At 40.9% G+C, this 16,005-nt stretch overlaps 1 protein-coding gene across 2 annotated transcripts in view; it reads left to right on the top strand.

The window, feature by feature from the left end:
• Nucleotides 1-16,005, top strand: part of PTCHD4 (patched domain containing 4) — a 95,365-nt gene that overhangs the window by 18,633 nt on the left and 60,727 nt on the right. For both annotated transcript variants that reach the window (XM_040554329.1, XM_040554328.1), the window contains exon 2: nt 7,631-8,111. In XM_040554329.1, the coding sequence (XP_040410263.1) occupies nt 7,631-8,111 (481 nt within the window). The remainder of the gene's footprint in view (nt 1-7,630; nt 8,112-16,005) is intronic.

The raw sequence follows: 16,005 nt of genomic DNA, 5'->3' as shown, positions 1-16,005 counted from the left end.
GCAGTGGTCATGGCACCAAGCTGCCAAGAAGCATTTGGACAACGCTCTCAGACATAGGGTCTGGTTTTGGGTGGTCCTGTGCAGAGCCAGGAGTTGGACTCCGTGATCCTTGTGGGTCCCTTCCAAACAAGGATATTTTATGATTCTATAATTTTGGGGGTGGAAACACTTGAAACTTTTTATTCTGTGGGGTTGAGCTTAGGGTAGCTGAAGCTGGCCGGGAGCACTCTCCTCTCTGCTCAGAACCCAGGGGGAGGTGGGAAGGATCGAGGCGATGCGGGGAGGTGGTGGCAGCCCGCATTGCTGCTCCCAGGCAGGGCTGCGCTGAGCAGCTGCCAGTGGCACAGCATGGTTAGGCTGCTCGGCTGCTCACAGGATGCAACTGCTGCCTTCATTACCTCTCACGCTGTATTTTCTCCTTCCAGGCTCTTTAAGGAGTCCTGCTCTACAGTCCCACTTTTATTTTGCATTCGCTACAAAGCCTACATTTTTTTTTTTTTTTTTTTGTATCATTTAACCACTTTCTTCCTATGTACCCTACAAAGCACGCTCCCCAGTCAGTTTGCCCATAACCATCCCTTGGACATGAATCCATTCATGGGTGGGCTGGGGAAACTGCTATTCTGTGTTGATTATTTTTGCTGTCATCCTTCATCTTGGGGTATTTAGGAGCCAGGGTACTGGGATGCAACTCAACTCTTTGCTCTGTGCAAACAGAAAATCTCCACTCACAGGAAAAAGCTGTGAAAAGCAGAGTGCTGAGCTCAAGGTGACTGCGTTCAAGGCTTTCCATCCTGGACAGGACAGAGCACAAGCTCAGAGGACAACAGAGCAGTGGGGAGGGAGCTGTGGCTCTGTGCCTGCTGGAAACAAGAGGACAGCAGTATTTTAAGACTGACTTGCTAGATTTACACACCCAGGCTTAGGCACAATTTGAGAGGTCCTGCCAACACGAATTCCCTGGGGAAGGCAAACCAGTGTCACCGACAGCCAGTTGTGCTGAGCCAGCCACTGCATGGCTCTTCCTCTCCTGTCAAGTAAACCACGTCACCAGTCCCCAGGCTGGGCACCCAAAGCCATCTGTGCCCTTTATCCATCTTACATCCATCCCACAGGGCTGGGGTGCACCCACCTCCCGCTGCCTGCACTGTCAGTGTCAAAGCTATTTCCCTGCTGTGCCTGAAGTCCTGCTGCTGGTGGAGGGAGTATTAAAGGGCAGATAGATCAGCTGCGCCCCAGAATTACTTCCAGGTGCTTGCAGTCCTTTCTGTGCTGCCTGTAACCCCTATCCTCCAGCAATTCCCTTCCCCACACCGGGGAGGTGTGTAGTCACAGCCAACATGGGCACTACCCAGCACCTTCAAGGACACCACTGTGTCCTTGGTGCAGGTTAGGCCAACCAGGGGCAAAGCTGTTCTGGGATTGAGCTAAGCAATAAATCCATCCCTCTTTTCCCAGAGGAACTGGTCTGGGCTCTGAGATGGACAAAGCAAGAGTTTGACCGTGATAGTGAAGGAGTCAGTTGAGCAAGGAACAGCTTGAAGATAGGACAAAGAATACAGGGACTTGAAAAGCACGTGAAGGTGAGATACAGCCTAGGAGGGAAGGTTGGGTGCAGAGTGAGTTGGTCACTGAGAGCACTTATCTTGTATTTTCTTTCCTGAAGGATGTGCATGGGAAGCAGAAGGAGAAAGGACACCCTTCTAAGGTTTCCCTCCAGCCTGCCCCTTTCAAAAGGTTTCACTTGACAGAGCCGCCTAGTTTAAAAACCCAGTGGTGATACCAGACGAACAAAGTGGGGAAGACCACTCAGAAATGCTGCATGTCCAGCACCTGGAGTATTGAATCTCTTCTGCAGAGAAGAGCTCTCTAATAGCAATCACACTTTGCTATTGCACTTTTATGAATTCCTCCATAATTTGGTTTACTTGGAAGGAATGGATCTGGGCTAGGAACGATTTGCATTCTCTATTATTAATCCTAGGATATATAAATCTCTTGAAATATTTTTCTCCTGTTCTTGTCTCTTTTCAAATTATCTGAATGAAAACTAGAAAACCCAAAACAGCAAGAGAAAGGAACATGAGCCCAGACTCATCAGAAAGAAATGCAGACATTTCTGGTTGTCTTTTGGGAGTTCTGGATACACACGTCCTGCACTTAAAAATCACTCTAGTGGTCCTTAACATCTCTAGTAGGGTGTTCAAGCTCTGTATATTTGTTAACCTGTGGGACATGCCAGTGAAGGGGCCAAAAATCCAGGGATGGCAACTCTGGCAGCTAGCTTTGTTCTTCCACCCTTCACTGGGGGTGGGTTAATCTCTCCTGACTTCTTAGCCTGATAAACTTTAGGATCAAGTCTAAGTAGTCTTGTGGCTGTGCTGTAAATAGAGAGAGACCTGCATAGGGCAAGTCTGTTTTCAGCTCATACCTTAGGTTGGGGCAGATCATCCTCTGGACATGCCTGCCTCTTCCCCATGCTTATAAAATTCATCTAGTTGAGTAGCTGGTGAGCTGAATATCACCATTGCCAAATAGCTGGAAATAACTTAATTGCTCTTTATTGCAGCAGAGACCTAGAGTACTGTTTCCTAGACAGCTTCTCATGACCATTTTCATACATTTTATTTTTTGTTGAGTGAACATGGCCATTGCTGCATTCCTGTTCCCAGTCAGCTGAGGTGCAAATTTACCTTGAATGTGTTGCCCTTGGGGATCACTTGTTCTGAACTGTTTACCCATAGTTGAGCAGTTCAGAAGAGCTGTAGATTTTCCTGAAGCATACAGGGACAAGCACAGCAAGCAGACTGGTGGGTGTGTAAGAGCACCACCACAGCAATGAGGGCAGGCAAACTGTTCTGCTGGCATAGATCAGCATTACATGTGACTGTTTCAAAGGGATGCTTCAGGATTTGCTGGTAATTGGTGGCTTTGCAGTTGCGATCAACTGGTGTAAAGTCCTCATGGATAACTATGTTAGGGGCAGGGACAGAGAAATCTATTTGATGAAGGAGAAGAACTCCCTCCAAAGTTTTACTTTAAGTCTAGAAGGAGGCAAGAGCAACCCAATATGTTAAACCTTAACTAATGTTACAAAGAAAGAAGTATGTTTTTTTTTGTTTGTTTTGTTTTTACCTTGAAAACCTCAGGTGAACTAAAGCAACAAAATTCATTCTAATCTGTGTGGATTTTAGTGTAATACTTTCTATGACCTTTTGGTATTTGGTAGAATAGGAATGTCCTTATCAAGGCAAGAAACGGTTGCATTGATTTCATTGAGATGTTTATCACACAGTATATTTCAAAAGACATCCCTGGTTGCCCTCTGCTGAACATTTTTTAGCTTTTAAGATAAAATAGAGTTTAACTAGGATTTCATGCTTTGTCTGCGCATTGCTATAGAATCATAGAACCATTTTGGTTGAAAAAGACCTTTAAGATCATCAAGTCCAACCATCAACCCAACACAACCAAGTCTACCAATAAACCATGTCCCTTAGTACCATGCCCACTATAATATAGATTGATAATTATCTATCACTCCAGCTGATAAGAGGTATCAGTTAAATAAAAATAAAGACAAATTGGACGACAAAGACCCTGCAAAGGTGCTTAGAATGGGAGTGGTATAGCAGTAGGATGCAAAAACTAGGAGTCGGCGAAAAAGGTCCCAGTGTAATTTAGCAGTAAGGGAGCATTGCTGGTACCCCTTAGGGCTAAATGCACAGAGGATCTGTGACTACATTAGCACCAGTAAAAGATATTTAGCTCAGTAGTAGCAGCTGGTTTCAGCCTGCGATGTTCAGTCAGATGGCTTTGTGGTATCTAGGAAAAGAGAGAGGAGTGAGCAAAAAATAATGCAACAGTCTCCACTGAAGCAAAGATTTTTTACTTGGTCCCTGTTTAAAATCAAATATTACATGCCCCAGCAAGTAATTTTTATTTCATACTATTTTTAAACATTCTCTGGAAAGAATTGGCTGCCATCAGAATGGACAATGGGCCTTTTTGTACCCTAGCAGAACAGAGACCAAGAAGATTTGATTAGACAGACAGACAGACAGACAGAAAGAAAGAAAGAAAAAGAAAAACTCAGAGTTACAGTCTAGGAATCTGAAATTCAGTCTCCAGCCATGCTTGTAACCTTGCAAAAGAGTTATCATCTTCTGTTGTGGATGCCTTGGAAAAACATGGGTGTTAAAGGGTGCACAGCCAATAAGTATTGTTAACACTCTATTTTGGTGGTCTGCTTTTCTTTGTATAAGATCAGAGAGTAGCAACATCTGCAGGTAAATCACATAAGGAATCAGTAGTCTGAAACACAAAGCTATTGTTATGAAATTAAAACCAGCATCACATAGACATATACCATGAAGAAGATGCCAATTAATGACAAAAAGTGCTTTTATTGTTGTTGTTTTTGTTTGTTTGTCTATTTGTTTTTCACTGAGGAACTAGGCAGAATGAAGAATCCTGTTCAATTGCTCTTTGGTCGTCAGGCCTCATCTATAGAGGTCACTGTGGCCTCATTTTGTTTCCCAAGCCTTAGGCCCAGTCCACAAGCTTAGCAATTCATGTCTCCTTCAAGATTGTCCTGGAGGACAACTGAGAATTTGGGCTGCTGAATAACTCCCCTAAGTGCCTACAAGTCATAAAGGGCTAGTTAGGTTCCCTGATTGGTGGCCGCTAGGAAATGGTGAAGGTTAAGGTGGCTATCCTGGGTCTTCATTTTTCTACACTTCAGTCCACACCCGTAAAATGGGATGAATGGCAATAATTTTTCACATCTTTTGTTCTTTCTGAGGTTGTAACCACTGATGTGTTAGCCCTGCCTAGGACCTTTCTCTCTCTTGGAGCATTTGGCAAAGCCAACATGTGAGCTATATTAGAAAAGTTCCCCATTTTCCCAAATGCCACGGTGGCAGATTTATATTTACATGCTATAAAAGCATCAAAGGCAAAACACTTTCACAGCTAGAAAGCCTTTGGAAGGAAGGGGACGAACAAAACAACCTCAAAGAAATTCACCATCTGTGATTTCCTTGATTCCCTCTGAAAGGTCTCTCTCTATTTCGCTGACATACAAGCTGGGTGCCCTATTGTACATCAGTGTAACAAATAGCCGTTATCTTCCGTTTCATGGGAGATACGGCAGAACATGATTTATTTGTGCCTGCTCTGCTGCCTCTTTTGAAATGTTGCCGTCGTTCGGTGCACTTTTCACAGAGGGGAAAGCAGATGGTCATCGCAAAGTTTCCCGTAACCTTATGGTGCATGCTGAACAGTGAATCAATGAAATCTGAATTACAGTCCATTTTCTGAGATGGGAGCTGTGCTGCTAAGGTATCCTGCAGTGACTGAAAATGTTTGAATGTCAATACTGCATATATGCTGAGGAAATATGACATTTCTTCCTAAAATTTCAAAGTGGTGCCAAGGGGGATTTTTAACTGCAGAGTTGCATACGATTTGAGCAGACACTGCATTGCTGAAGATTTAATTACCAGCTTGGAAACATACCTTTTGTGAGTGTATGAGTATTAGATATGAACCTCCTTAGGAAAAAAAAAAAAAAAAAAAAGTGGAAATACTGAATCAAAATGGGCTTCTAACATGAAATGCCAGGGAGAAGGATTTTTGGAGTCTAAACAGCACCCGCTGCCCCTCTGTGCTAGCTGTTTCTGCTTATATGACATTTGTAATGAGTCTTCAGGTGATTTGAGAAGCTGGCATTAGACTGCAAATCACCTTTTGTGTCAGCTAGTGCCAGGATACCTCGCCAGAAGCCATTATTTCAATGGGAAATAACAACTGGGAATAGGGAAAAAATGAACTTCTGAAAAGCACTTTGTCACATTCCCTGGGCAAATGCTGGAAACAGTATGAGCTGTTGCCATGAAAGCAAGTGTAGTGAGAAATTTCTCAGTGGGAGGATTGCCTCCTTTGCATACCAAGAAACAAGACAAGGTGAGTATATAAAACATTTTCAGCACTGTCTCTCAATTTCTGATATTTATTTGCTGTATGAGCAGATGTCCCAGAAGACATTTATGTTTCATAAAGCCTGGTATCTTGCTTCGTTCATTTTTCCACAGGATGGGAATCATGAGGAACAGCAGGAGTAACCTCCTGCACAAGTCTGGCAAATTCAGGTAGCAACCTTAGTGCAGCACAGGTGTTTCTAGAAATGGTTAATGTTTGGCATTATAGATGATAAAAGCACCTTCCCAAATGCTTCTGGCTTTTTTCAGATGACGGCTCCGTGTGTGTGTAGGGCAGAGCATCTCCCTGATTTAAGCTGTCGGTCAGCTCATTCCTATAGCACATCTAGGCAAAGAGTATTATCTCATGTGACCTCACTGCTGCAAGATGTTTTATATATTAAATGGCTTGAGAATTTTATGTTTTCATTAAATACAAAAGGAAAGAAATCTGAGAACTTTTAATCCCATTTACAGAAAAAAAAAAAAAAAAGTGAAATGTTGTTGTTTGGTGTTCTGCAGACATTTAATCCCTCATTTTAGAGTTATTTTGTTCAAAGAGGTTACTTGTGCTAGGACATTTTTATCCAATCTACTGAGTCTTCTTCCTTAGTTTGCAACAGGGTTTTGAACTTCTAAATCCACACAAGCTCACCCTGATGTGAAAGGGGCAGATCACGGTTATTCTAGAGAACTAGAATGACCCGTGGCTTAAAAGTTTTATTAATTGTTCCTAAATAAATAAATAAATAAATAATAAAAAAAGCAAAGAGACAAAAAAAAAAAAACACTAAGCAAGCAAACAACCAACAACAACCATCTAAATGTGGGCAGACAACTCTACTAAAATAAAAAAAATAAAAAAAAATGGAGGGGGGACAGGGGAAGCAGCTGATTCTGAGTGTACCTGGTGTCTCCTTTATTTGTTTTTGTGGAATCTTTATGTCCTAGCATATACTGAAATAAGAGAGACCAGGTAAGGTTTATGTTCTTGAAATATACATATATAATCGTAGCTAAATCAAGGGCTAAGGTATATTCTTATTTCTGTTCCATCAAATCCATGAAATCTCAAATAAGCAATTGAAAGAGTCTGATTTTATTTATATTGTTCTAGAGCAAGAGTAGCTATTAAACTTTGCAGATCTACCTACATTAAAGTACTCTTTGTACTGAGGACCCAGAACCCCATTTTTCTGTACATTTCCAACTCTTTAAATCCATTTCCCAAGTGTCAGAAAATTGCAAATCTTCCAGCTTCCAACTTTTCATACTTCAGTAATTGGAGATTTGTTGTTGTCTGTCAAGTTAAAATGTGGAAAAGTGCTCTTCTCCCCTTGCATGAGGAACTTGCATGCAACATTTCTGTCCCTGAACATCGGGGACTGCAGTCAGTATCTGGGCAGTCCCTGAGCTGCACCACAGAAATGCAAATGAATCTATAATGAATAAGGAACAGAGAGGTGTGGCAGGGACCAGGGATGTGACCCAAAGCCCACTGAAGTGAACAGCACGACTCCTCTTGACTGCAGTGGCCTTTGAGTCAAGCTCTCAGCCCATCTGTGAAAGAAGGGCAGATTCAATTGGTATCGCTGTGACACATCTTACGGAGGATAACCACATGCTCATCTTTTTACTTTCCCTCCCAGGATGGAAGGAGCAGTTTTATTGGCCACCAGCTCGGAGGGGTCATGGAAGTGCCCAACAGCAAGGACCAGAGAGTCAAATCGGCCAGAGCCATCCAAATCACTTACTACCTCCAAACGTATGGCTCTGTCACCCAGGACCTCATTGGGGAGAAGTGGGAGAGTGAATTCTGTAAACTGATGCACAAGATGCAGCTGGATCACCAAGATCTGCAGCTCTACTCACTAGCGTCCTTCAGCCTCTGGAAGGACTTCCACCACACCAGTCTCTTGGCCAGGGGCAAGATTTTGGTGAGCCTGATGCTGATCCTCCTGACTGCTACCCTCTCGAGCTCCATGAAGGACTGCCTGCGTAGCAAACCTTTCCTGGGACTCTTGGGAGTACTCACTATCTGTATTTCCAGTGTCACTGCGGCAGGGATATTTTTCATTACTGATGGAAAATATAATTCTACTCTGTTGGGAATCCCTTTCTTCGCTATGGGTAATTATTTATCTTCATAATAATAGGATTAACAGAGCTTAATGACAGGATAGTAAATTACATCCTGGTTTATAAAATGCAGATTTTACCTTGAGTGAAAGTCTAAGTTGTTTTCATCTTGTTAAATTGATCTGTGCCTTGCAAAAAAAAAAAAAAAAAAAAAAAAAAAAAACGGAAAACAAAACAAAGCAGTAGCAACAATAAAGAGCAAATGATGTTGCTGGAATCTCGGCCAATATGAAAGGGGGGCAGTTTTATTGATCTCTGTTACAAAACAAAGGAGAAATTGCTATTGAAAACTAGTCAGCTCAGCACAGAAAATGGATACGTGTTGACCTGACTTGGATGGGAAGCCAGCCAAAAGAGTGAGTTAAAATAGGAGGAGAATGTGGAAGGAAAGATTTTAGTGGCCTTCCTAAGGAGGGCTTCTCTTCCAGCTCTGTCTGAGGGGCAGAGGGGAATGGGTTGGTGTAAGAATAAGATTGATGGACTTTATCGCAGAGAGGAGATTACAGCTGTGGCGTTTGCCAGGCTGTAAGCAAAGGGGCTGTCAGTATCTGTAGTACATAATCCCTCAGTTTGTGAAGTCCAAGATCAGCTGCAGAGATTTCCTTTGTGTTGCACCCTGGCAGGGGAAGGTGCAGCCAACAAATGGACATAAAAACAGTTCTTTTAGCTGAATTGTTTTCATTATTTCCACACTCATTCTGTTCCAGCACATCTATCTCATCTGTGTATTTAATTAGTTTGTTAGGAAGGTATGCTGGAAAGGAAGAGGGAAACATGTCCAAAATGGCTTGCTGAGGCAGTGGTGTTTGGTGCCATCACATTTACATCTTGTCATATCGTTAGTGTGAACCCCGCTTATGACTCTATGCAAAGTCTCAACAGAGGCAGCCCAGACCCCCAAACCTTCATGTTCACTTTTTGAGGTCAGAAAACCTTATGTGTGGAAATCTCTCTGCATCTTTACAGTTAATTTCTTAAACTTCATGCTTGCAGTACTCAAGCTTAGCCCTCTGCTGCACTAAGAGATAACTAAGTATGCAAAGGCACAAGGTAGAGTTAAGATTTGGAGCAGGTCTTATATTTTTCTTTAAAAACTCACCCCATCAATAAACAAGTTTTACTTGCTCTTCCTCTCAAGAAAAGTCCCACAGGCATATGCATCTTCCAGCCCTCTGCATTCTATTTCATCTGTCTCCTGCCCATGCGTTCATGTCCCTAATCAAGGAGGCAGGCTGCTTCCTTCTTGGTCTTGCACCCACCATCAGCAGCTGGCCAGGGTAGGAAGGAGTGGATTGGAGTGGATGGTCAGGAATCCAGCTGCAAAAGGGAAAAGTGAGGTTAAAAAAAAAAAAAAAGGATTTGCAAAATTGGTTCAGCTTCATTAATGCAGATAAACAAAGCCATCCCAAGGTCTCTAATTCAATCATCAGCACTGTTAAATCCTGACAATGACCCCAGAAAGTTTGATCTGTGCCAATTTTCACTCTTCTATGCATATCCTATGCATGTTTTGGTGGCTTGCTGAAATGGTGTGAATATGGATGCAGAATTTGTATTGGGGAAAAATAGAATTTAGCTGTATGGTCCAGGATTGGACCATTCCTATTAGCTCCAGGATGAGAGAAGAGGACCTGAAACTGCTTTGTTTGAGGGATCTATGTAACAGGATGGAGAAAAGATGAACAGTATCAAAGGGAAGACTCATGCTTGTTATCGGTTTATGGCAACCTTTTTGTTGGGTGTCAGGAGATGCGTATCAACTAAATGGCACTGCCTTGCTTTGTGCAGCAAGCCGAAGTGGAGGCCAAAATATATATATATATATATAAACAACCTGAAGTGGTAAAAAGCAACTTCCATTAATTGTTTATTTCTCTGCTGGCATCCTTTTTCAGACAGCTGTGGAGATCAGGGAACATGCTCTTTGCTTGATGGATCCCCGAGTTGCCACTCCCAAGGAACAGCAAACACTATCTGTAGAAACTCATCTTCAGGCTGACCTGAAAAACATCAGCATCCATACATCCCAGGAGCATCAATTGTAATAACAGTACATTGTGCTTAATTCATACATATGCTGCAGCCCCAGGATTAGACAAGGGTAGGAGTTTCTGAAAGCAGAGTGGCTCAGTTTCCCATTTAGAATGGTGGAAATTTAAGAGTTCACTGTCTAAGGAAAAGTAATATTTATAACTTTCTGTTGTGCTTTGCGCTGTCACTTTTGTCACAGCCACTGCCAAAAGCAAAAGAACAACAACCAAAAAAAACTAAACTCTCTTGAAATGAAACATTTCCAAGGATTGCTTCTGTAACATTATATTGAATAAATTTCATGTTGAGAAAGAATACACTTAAGTAACCTTTTACAAAAATTTCATTCAGGAATCCCAAAGTGAGTTGGAAATATATTAGAGATGTTAAAAACAGTTTTTGGAAAATATTAGGGAACAGTTTTTCGGTTTGATCAAGTAAAAGATGTGAAGCATGACTTTCCAAAGTCCTACAGGGTTACTCCTGTGAAGAGCCCAATGCCTTTAGTGCCTTGAATGGTGGTGCCAGCTAATGACATCTTGCACTGCCCATGATATGCCCAGGGCTTCACAGAACTGGGATCTTCACAGGGCAGAGATTTCTATTGAACCTTGTTTACTGTGAAGTGATCCAATCATTAGAATAGATCCATTGAAGACCCCAAGGCTATTAATTCTGTAGGGCAATGCATAACAATGGCCCATGTTGTACCAGTGTCTCTTGCTGATAGAAGAAACGAATAATGCATCAAATAATAATTCTATGAATGTAAATAAAAAGTTTGCAAAACAAAGTTTCCCTGAATTAAAAATACAGATTTACAAGTCAGACTTTCAAAGTCAAGCTACTTAAATTGAAGAAGCAGAAGCAGCAGAAGCAGCAGAAGAAGCAGAAGAAGCAGAAGCAGAAACAGAAGGAAAAGAAGCAGAAGAAGCAGAAGAAGCAGAAGCAGAAGCAGAAGCAGAAGAAGAAGAAGAAGAAGAAGAAGAAGAATGAAGGGATGAAAGACAGGGACTCCTGATGGCTCTTGAACAGGAGACATTTATTGCCCTTTTTCACTACTACATATACTTTCCCCATAGTCCCACGCGCTGTCCACGCGCCCGAATCTGCCATATAATTGGTTAGAGACCCTCAGTCATGCGCCTCGAGCCAGCCAGCAATAGGCCACTGCCCAAAGCTCATCTTTAACACTGTAGCCAATTTACTTTATCTCAACCTTGCTCAAGTTTTTGTTTCTACCGCTTGTTTCCTCATTATCTCTAATTCAGAGACGTGTGAAACAGGGCGAAGCTACCTGCAAATTCCTTTCCCGAAGAAGAAGAAGAAGAAGAAGAAGAAGAACATGAAGGAGAAGAAGAAGGAGAAGGAGAAGAAGAAGAAGAAGAGGAGGAAGAAAATAAAATCAGGCATTTACATGGGTAAAACCACTAAGTGCCTGGCAGTGCATTGCTACCCAAAATACATGAGCAACATGAATTCTGGCAGCTTTGGAATGATTCAACCTGACATTTGAAAAATCTTAATTTAAAGAATATTCAGATATTTATTTTTTATTCACTTTATTCAGAAATACACTGTTTCTTCTGACATCCTAAAGGACTAATTTTAATGAAATTCTGTGTTGTTCATCTGCACTTGTTCTTTTCTTGCAGAGCAAGATGCTGTCATACAAATGACAGGAATAGAATCATAGAATCATCTGGGTTGGAAAGGATCTTCAAGATCATGAAGCCCAACCATCACCCTGACCTACTGAGTCCCATCAGTAAACTACATCCCTTAGTGCCATGTCTACACGTCACTAATACCTCCATGGATGGGGACTCCACCAATTCCCTGAACAGCCCATTCCAATGTTTGACCACCCTCTCCATGAAGAAATTCTTCCTTACATCCAATCTAAACCATGGCACAACCTGAGACCATTTCCTCATGACCTATCATTTGTCACGTGAGAATAATGCCTGGCCTTCTACAAATATTTAGGTCCATAATTTCTATCCTGGTGCAGAACTTTTGTGCGTTTCAGCAAGTGATAGAAGACTGTATAAAAGTGAAATATTTAATATTTTTTTTTATAAATTTAAACTGAATTACCTACACATTAATTATTTACAGCAGTCCTACCTCTAGGAGAATGGTCTGCTAGGATAAAGCATGTCTCTGAATATTAGCGGAAGAGCATTAGCTCAGGCTGGCTTTTCTTTATTCTTCAGACAGAGAATCTTCAGCCTTAATAAGGCAAGAGGACAGTGGCAGAGAACCCTACTTGCTCTGAGTCCCTTTTCCTAAAACCCTGGTCTTCTCAACTGCCTCAGGAAATCTGCTTTCCCCAATACAGTATCTACTCTGCTTTGTTCGAGTCATAAGGAGAAACTCTTAAGAAAGACCCTACGCAGCTACTGCTCTGAGTGCTAGAATATCCTTCAAACAGGTGCTCACTTTTAGCTCCTTATACTCCAGTCAAATGTCTAAATATAATAAGGTAGTGAAGAGGTATTTCTCTAGCTTCAGGGCTTGCTCCTTTAGGAACTAACTGGACTTAAGTGCTTTTTTTTTCATTTGTTTTCTATCTTTTTTGTTTGTTTTTAAGTCTGTTTTCATTAATTGCTATGTGAAATCAGAATATGGGACAGTTTGGCCTTGCATCTAACAATGATTTATCTTCTAGGACGAATACAAACTGATATTTCTTCTGCAAGCTTGACACTAGCAGATCTATCATCACTGGAGACTTTTAGGAGACAGAGAGTCTCTGGGTTCTGGATTAGTTCTAGGCCTGAGAAATGTACCTAGTTAGATATTACATCTGCCTTTTTTTGTTTGGATTCACAACACAATTTCAAATAGATGTTACGTACGTGATATAATTATGGTTCCCCATGTCTAATCATCACTAATTAATATAACCAGAAGGTTAACTGCATAATTGAGATATTATTGCTCCCATGATTTGTGTTTTAATGCACAGGAACCAGACTGATATCATCAGAGAGACAGTAATTTAACTCAGATGAGAATATGACTATATTTTTAAGTACAGGTATATTAATTACGTAATTTTGCACCATAATTATTTTTGGCCAGTCAGTGAAGTACTTCATTATATAATGGAAATCTTATGTAAAAAAAGTAACTACAATGTACTAGAGTGTAATTATGCTTTTTGTATTATAAAATATATGTGTTTCTTAGACAGGTGGATTCACAGTGACAGGATATTTCCTCTCCTTCGTAATCCTGAAAATTCTAAGATCTTTATGGGAAAGATTCTAAGATCTTTATGGGAAATGCCACTTCTCTCTGAGTCTTAAGGCAACACTAAGCTCAAAGGATGCCCTATAACACATTGTATTATTACTACTACTAACAATGATATTGGTAGTAGTAGTGCAGTAAAGAGGTACAAAATCTATAGGAAGCTAGAGACTACCTGTTTCCATCAGTAAGCCTATGCCTAATGTGAAAATGCTAAATAGCAAGGTAGAGATTGTGCCTACAGTGCAGACTTTTCTGTTTGAATTCCCAGGTATTCCTTCCCTTGGCTGAGTTATTCAAATAGAAAGAGGAGGCAAAGCAAAATCAGACAAGACTCCAGGCAGTTATTTCAGGCAGAAGCCATCTAACCTTTTTCAGAGGACAAATATAGCAGTTGTTAAAGTTATGACTGGTGAGCATCTTTAAGCAAATTTGAGATGTCACAGCATTACCATTAGTGGTAAAATCATTGGAAATTACAGAAAAATGTCATAGTACAAATGTGAAAAGTATTTTGTTTTTAAATCTCAGAAGAAAAATGTGAGGGCTGAAGTGCATGCTATCTCTAGTTTACCTGTACTTGACATATCATAGTATTTCTAACCTTAGAAATACAATTAATCTGTAATTTTATATGTTACAGTAGCTCATGTCCCCATCCACTTAGCAAATCATTAAGGATTTTGAAATACCTTGTCCTTTATTAAAAAATTTCTGACCTTGACTCTTACGGTAAGAAATGAGAATAACAACAAAAACACAGGGAAGTGGGAGGAAAACAATGGAAAGATAAAAAAATATATATTTAAAATAACCTGTTTGAATGGCCATATAACATAGGTAATTCAAATGAATGGCTTTAGATATTTTCCTTATTTGCAAAGATGATTTTCCAATAACCTGTTATACTCCCTAGCAAGTCACAGTTCTAGAGGTTGTTTTTGTTGTTGTTGTTGGTTTTGTTTTGGTTTTTTGTTTTTACATATCTATAGGAAATGAATATTTCCCCCTCCCCCCCGCTTCCCCCTGGAACATTATCCTTTCCTGGATTATGAGTAGAAGACCAAGGTCTGTCTGGGATCCTCTGCTACACTCATACCATGCGGTTTGGCCCTGCAGGAATGTCTTGGAGCTGGCATGCTTAGGGAGAGATGACAGGACTAGGGCTGTCCCTCATACCCTCAAACACAGGCCAAATGAGGATATCTCGTCACATGTCCTTTGGACCTTCTCATACCCAGGGATGAAAGAGATGCAGAAACAGCACAGCTGGCCTCAGTCCTAACAACAGGACTTGAAGCACCTAATTCCAGCTGTCCCAAATGTTCTTTCCTTAACTAAAGTGACAAAATCTCAGTTTCTTCCATAGTCAGTGCAGAGAAGTAGGTGACTCCAAAGTCATGTGAATGAGCTGAGTTAATCTCTAGAGGGTCCTATGCATCTCTACAAAAGCTAAGTTGACTGCTTAGACTTTAACCACTGATGTTACACACACAAGTTGTAAGCTATGCATATATACACATGTATATATATAACACAAATATGCAAAATCTGACTTGAATCCTTTATAGATTGCAGACTACCTCTTTTTCTGTAGAGACGTAGGGGTAAATCTCGTCCTCTTATCAACTCAAATGTCATCATCCCTTAGGGCAGTTGCCCCACCCCAGGAGCTGGGTCTGCAGGTCTTCTGGTCAGCGACTGAGGCTCAGCTTAGGTTGAAGCATTTGTCCTTGGATCATTGCCCAAGCACAGAGCATCACTACCAGGTCCTCCATAATGACAGAGAAAATACAAAAGACATTGTTTTTTTTTTTTTTTGTTGTTGTTGTTGTTTTTTTCTTGAGAGCAGACAGCTAAACTCTTCCTTCTACTGACTCCAGTGTGAACCCATGTGTCCAAGGTGAATTCTCCAGTCTTCCCTCCCCCCTCCCCTTTTCCCTTTTCCTCTTTCTTTTGTTAAAACAACTTTCTCAGCTCTCCATCTGCAGCTAAGAGACTAGTAGCTGTCATTTGAGCTGCTTCCAATTAGCTGCAAGCATTTCTGCAAGTCCTTTGAAAAAATAGTTTGATAAAAGAAGAGAACATGTTCCGAGTGAAAAAGTCAAAGGCTGAAAGGAATGGTTTTCTTTTGCACTTGAAAATGTATGTTTAGTACTCTTAATACACAAATTCTGTTCAAATAGTAAAGGATGTTTCCTTTTCAGGTGCCTCATGCATTTGTCTGAACACCCCTTGTTTTCATTTTTCTACCCTTTCATTAGCAATCCTTACTCCTACCACTGGGTTATTTAAGGTTCTTTATTGGATACACCTTTTCTGCCCATTGATCTCATTTAACAGGAGTTTCATTCCTTGTACTTAATGTGTATCGATGCACATCACATTTACATTTGGTTCATTCAGGATGGAAAGGAGCTGCATCATGGCAGAAATATTTTAGCTCTACATATATCATCCCTAATAGGGCAATGTCAAATCCAGCCTTGAATAGCAGCATTACTAGCAGCTCCATAATCTGCCTTGGCAGCTTGTTTCAGTGCTTAAATAGCCATACAGTTATAAAGCTATTTCTTAATATTTTCCTTGCTGT

Source organism: Cygnus olor, chromosome 3 (assembly GCF_009769625.2).
Source record: "Cygnus olor isolate bCygOlo1 chromosome 3, bCygOlo1.pri.v2, whole genome shotgun sequence".
Taxonomy (NCBI): Eukaryota; Metazoa; Chordata; class Aves; order Anseriformes; family Anatidae; genus Cygnus; species Cygnus olor.
This window is presented reverse-complemented; position numbering and strand designations above follow the sequence as displayed.